This window comes from Sphaeroforma arctica (assembly GCF_001186125.1).
Source record: "Sphaeroforma arctica JP610 unplaced genomic scaffold supercont1.404, whole genome shotgun sequence".
In the NCBI taxonomy this organism is placed as follows: Eukaryota; class Ichthyosporea; order Ichthyophonida; genus Sphaeroforma; species Sphaeroforma arctica.
This window is the reverse complement of record NW_014040154.1, coordinates 15,465-20,229: the sequence shown is the minus strand read 5'-3', so window position 1 is coordinate 20,229 and position 4,765 is coordinate 15,465. Positions and strand designations below refer to the sequence as shown.

Genomic DNA, 4,765 nt, shown 5'->3' with positions numbered 1-4,765 from the left:
CTATTAAGAGCACATTTAGGAGGCTTAAGTTCCTCGTGCTATTAAGAGCACATTTAGGAAACTTAAGTTCCTCATACTATTAAGAGTATGTTTATAATTTGCGTACTGCTTAAGAGTACGTTTATACATAGAGTCTAATGTGGAGACCCAGCTTATTACATTACGAGCTAACGTGCACAAAATGGTAAGTAGCTACTTGAGAAGTACGCCTCGTGCGGCCAATTATGCGTTTCACTGGGCTTGGCTAGTTTGTTTCATATTGTTAGCTACGCTGGTAGGTAACTGGTCATTTGGTGTCGTCCATGCTTGCGTTGAGTATAGAGGAGCACAAAGTGGCTGCGATGTTGGTGCTACCTGTTGCTCAAGATCATTATTATCCGATATTGTCCTTATTCGCCATTGAAAATTCACGAAGTTGGCTGAGTTGCCCACGAATGAGGTGAATAGTTTCCGTGGCCTCCTACATACGCGTCATCGTTTTCAAGTGTCAGTCCTGATCAGAAATTCACCCCGGCCTGAAAAAATCTACCGAGGTCCGGTCCTCTGGTCCGGTCCTAAAATTACACTTACAGGTCGGGCCCTCTGGTCCGGTCCTGAATCTCCGCCCAGAGTAATTTGTCCACATATCATAGGTGCAACTTCAAAACCAGTCTCATCAGCCTTAGCTAAAGCAACATCCAAATAATCTGATGCTACTGCACAGTTTATTGAATTGATCTCAAACCTTTTGCCCCCTGTAATTACAATAAGTATGTATTTATATTAGTGGCTAGTAGATACGGATTGTTATAGACCAGCCCATAGAAAAGAATCATGTTCATGAAAGCATTGGTACATGGTGTATGTTAATTTAGTCGATGCCCATAGCAATTGTACCTTACCTATTTGACTGAGAGTTGGTCTATGTACGTCCATAGGAGAGGGTAGAAATGTTAAGAACCAGGCCCTGCAAATATGCAGTCGGCTGGTAAAGCATCACTTTGACGTTGCGAAACTATCTTCTGCATATCTGGTAAGAAGTTTTACTGACTACGATTTCTAACTACAATATAATGACCCGGTATTGTTCTAGTTTTTAGTTGCCGCGAACTCGCTAGGAGAAATGAATTTGAGGGGTATCGCCGCTCCGGATCTTCGTTCGGCTTTGGAAAGCAGAAGAAATGGACTCGAGATCTATTGCGCATCGTTCCCTCGTCATTCTTACATATAGCCACCGAGCACACCATAATCGCAACAAATTTGTATTTACCTTTAAAAAACAAAACGTGACCACCTACGTGTACAATTTCAGTACAGTACACTTTTGTATAATACAAAAGCGCGCCAAAAAATAATATAAAGTACAGTATTTTAAAAGACCCTCTCTACACAGCCTCCTGAAACATACATCTAATACTACTATTTAGTGAGAAGTGCAAATTTTTAAAAAGGGAGAACGGAGTCAACGGACATGTCCGTAGGACACGGTATGTAAGTAAATAAAAAAATCCGTCCCGACTATCAAATTGTGATGCTATTTACACGGATTTTGGATTTGGTGATTAAGGACCGAACTTTGGGATTTGGCCCCGCGGGCCCGCAGACTGCAGAGTCGCAGAGTCGCAGACCCGCACGGTCGACCCCGCTTCTGGGCTTTTGGAATTTGGTTCGGTTACGTTGAGCGAATCAAAATCGAATCCTAATACGATTGGCACAAAATTGAAAATTCATGACAAAAATCAAAATAAACAAATACATAAATATAGAGAAATTGATACCAGAAGACGTCTGTCTGATTTTTTAATTTTTAATATTTTTTAATAAAGAATAATAAGTATAGTATATAGTGACTATGCAACAACTTGCAACTTGAAACTATATATATATATATATATATATATATATATATATATATATATAATATAAATATAATATATATATATATAAATACATTTCGGTAAAAACTATATATATTAATTGTAATTTTAAATATATATCCATGCTAAACTGATTTGGTCTGAGACATCATGTTAGGGGTTCCTGCTCTGTTACTGATTGCTCTAGTGGGCTATTTTTTGTACTCAATCTTCATATACCCAGATTATGTCGACCCACTACGTCGTATGCCAGGGCCTCCAAGGTATGCCTTGAGGTTAGAAGCAACCGAAACGCTTGAGACTACCTTGTATGATTGTGTGTTATATATGTATTTACACACTCGCATACACAAACCTGTATATGGTATCTCTATCTCTATGTTGTGCATACATATACATGTATACGACTGATTAGAGGTGGACGTGGCCAGCACCATGCTTTCAACTTTGCAATGGGGGGACTTGAAACCAGACCAGATGAAGCTGCACTGAGTTGTCGTCCCTGTTCCCCTCTGCAACAGACCCCCAGGCATGCTGGGCCGCCTCACAGGGCACATGGCTGAGCTGATCAACAGCAAGCCGATGGTGCCACCACTTACATGGCATATCAAGTACGGTCCTCTGTACAAGACATACGGCCTGTGGGGAAAGTCACGTGTCGGATTGGGCGACCCTGTGCTCATTAAACAGGTCCTGGTGGACGATCCCTGTATGTATGTGCGAGGATATGACTGGAGTGTAGTTTCAGTGGGTGTGAGGATAGATCCTGTGGATAGCGAGGTTTTGGTAGATGCATTTTAATAAGGCTGTTGTGTGCTGATTAGCTAGGTCCTGATATGTGTACACTGTATGTTGTGAGCAACCGGATGTTGTATATATGTGGTGTTATTTATCTGTCGCATGAAGTACCTGTACGTGTATGAGAGGATAAAGCTATCAAGTGTTGTTCGCCAAAACATCTGTCGCATGAAACTGTGCGAAGTTAAAATTGCTGCGTTCTGTTCTTTCTCTGTGCTATTTTTTTTTGTTGTTATCATTATCTGTAGTATGAAGCACCTGTAAGTCTTCGCAAGAGTCTGTTGCTTGTCTGTTGTTGTGTATCTGTCACATGGTACACCAGTAAGCGTGCGCGAAGATGAAGTTATTGTCCGGTTGTTTTATCTGTTGACTGGAATTCTTGTTAGTTAGGTGCTATGAATTATTCTTCATCTGGCGTATGAAACATCTGTATCTCTACATGTATATATACACAAATAATCTGCATGTACATATGCATATATCGGATACCTTGGTCGGGCGTAAAGATGATCGAAGTCAGCTGTACCATGAGTTATGGCGTTTCCAATCCCATGTGCACAGTATATTGTTTCCTAGCACTGCGGAAACTTTCAACAGTTTCGACTCTGTCATGCAGTTTTTGGTATATTTTGATTCTCTCGTCCCGCCACGGTTCTGCTACTATAGGTCACTGTATATGCTTTAATATTTACTTTCATTGTGCATTTCTTGCTCTTGACTCCGATACATCTACTCACTCTACAGACAGCTATGAGCGTCCGGAGAAACCCAACGCACAGCTCATCTTTGGGCTGGGCGACGGATTGCTTACGGCACACGGAGAACCCCATGCACGCATGCTGAGCATTTCGAAGCCTGCCTTTGCGCATAGCAAGGTAAAGCTCATGATCCCTAAAATGCAGCACTACGCCCGCCAACTCGGCCAGCTATGGGGGACGCTCATTGACAGGGCTGACGACGGTGAGTGAGGAGACATTGTGTGGGGTGCTGCGTATAGAACACAAAGGTTTTGTAGAGAGTTTAGTATGGAGTTTAGTAGGGGAATGGTTGATGACAGGTCAGTATGTATTGTGTGGGTCACGGGCATAGAACACAGGAGGTTGCACAGGGGTAGTGGAGATGAGTAAGTGAAGATTAGGTTGTGGGTTATAGAACATAGTGGTGTAGTCAGATCTTGTTGGTGGTGAGTAAGGTAGTGCCTATGTTAAGGAGTATAGATCACACCTGCCTAGTATTGTATCGCTGATGATGGGTTGTCTGTTTCCGGTGTATTGGGTGGCGTGTTGTGCAACGAATGAAGTATAAGCCAGGTTCTGCGCACGGTATGGCGCATGCGGCGTAGCATACACCATTTCGCTCAGTAACTAGGCATTGTTATGGGAAGTACATGTTGACGCAGCTGAACAAGACATGTCGGTGTGGTGTCGTACAAGTGCATCAATGATTGGTTTGTAAATCACGCAGTGTATGGTTGCGTACAGCGCTGTCGAGCCCACGATATCCAGACGGTAGAGTGGCACTTAGCAGTTGAGCCAATTATGGTACACATTAAGGAGAGTCTTGAGGCGATTGGGCGATTGGGTGATTGAATAAAGAAAAAGCTGCTATGTATATCTATATACATAATTGAACGGCAGGAATCATCACATCTCGACTACACCGACAAGTTGGATTGTTCTGCATACAAACTATAAATATTTTATATACCTCCACATATTTACCTTCCATACAGGTTATAATGGTACGTACGTGTTAATATATCTGAATTGCATCGTTATATGAATGGGCTCTCAACAGTTTTCTCTGCGCTACAGGCCGTATCATGGTAGATGTTTTGCAGCACACGACGCTTGCGACCTTTGATGTCATTATGGATGTCGGGTTTGGCGCCAAAGCTAATGCTGTGGCCAGAGAGGCAGAAAAACTGCTTGGCGCCCCTCTAATCGGTTATGCGAAAGAAGGTACTTGACTTTTCTTATATATATACATATACATATACATACATCCACACACACACACACACATATATATATCTATATCTATATCTATATCTATATCTATATCTATATCTATATATATACGATATATACACACACACACACACACACACA

General features: G+C 41.9%; 2 protein-coding genes across 3 annotated transcripts in view; one reads left to right on the top strand and one right to left on the bottom strand.

Annotated features, from left to right (window-relative positions):
- Positions 1–231: 231 nt before the first annotated feature.
- Positions 232–915, bottom strand: SARC_05939 (hypothetical protein; the record flags this gene model as incomplete). The annotated part of the gene is made up of 3 exons (XM_014300182.1): positions 232–354; positions 571–734; positions 882–915. 3 exons carry the CDS (start codon positions 913–915, stop codon positions 232–234), a joined length of 321 nt encoding a protein of 106 aa, XP_014155657.1.
- Positions 916–1,919: 1,004 nt separating this feature from the next.
- The window catches only part of SARC_05938, a 7,559-nt gene continuing 4,713 nt past the window's right edge, over positions 1,920–4,765 (top strand). Inside the window, exons 1-4 of one of the 2 annotated variants that reach the window (XM_014300181.1) lie at positions 1,920–2,119; positions 2,378–2,565; positions 3,399–3,614; positions 4,469–4,615. In XM_014300181.1, coding sequence (XP_014155656.1) covers positions 2,007–2,119; positions 2,378–2,565; positions 3,399–3,614; positions 4,469–4,615 — 664 coding nt within the window. In that variant the 5' untranslated portion in view covers positions 1,920–2,006. Of the gene's footprint in view, positions 2,120–2,276; positions 2,566–3,398; positions 3,615–4,468; positions 4,616–4,765 lie in introns of those variants that run through there. The other variant, XM_014300180.1, reaches the window with a different exon arrangement.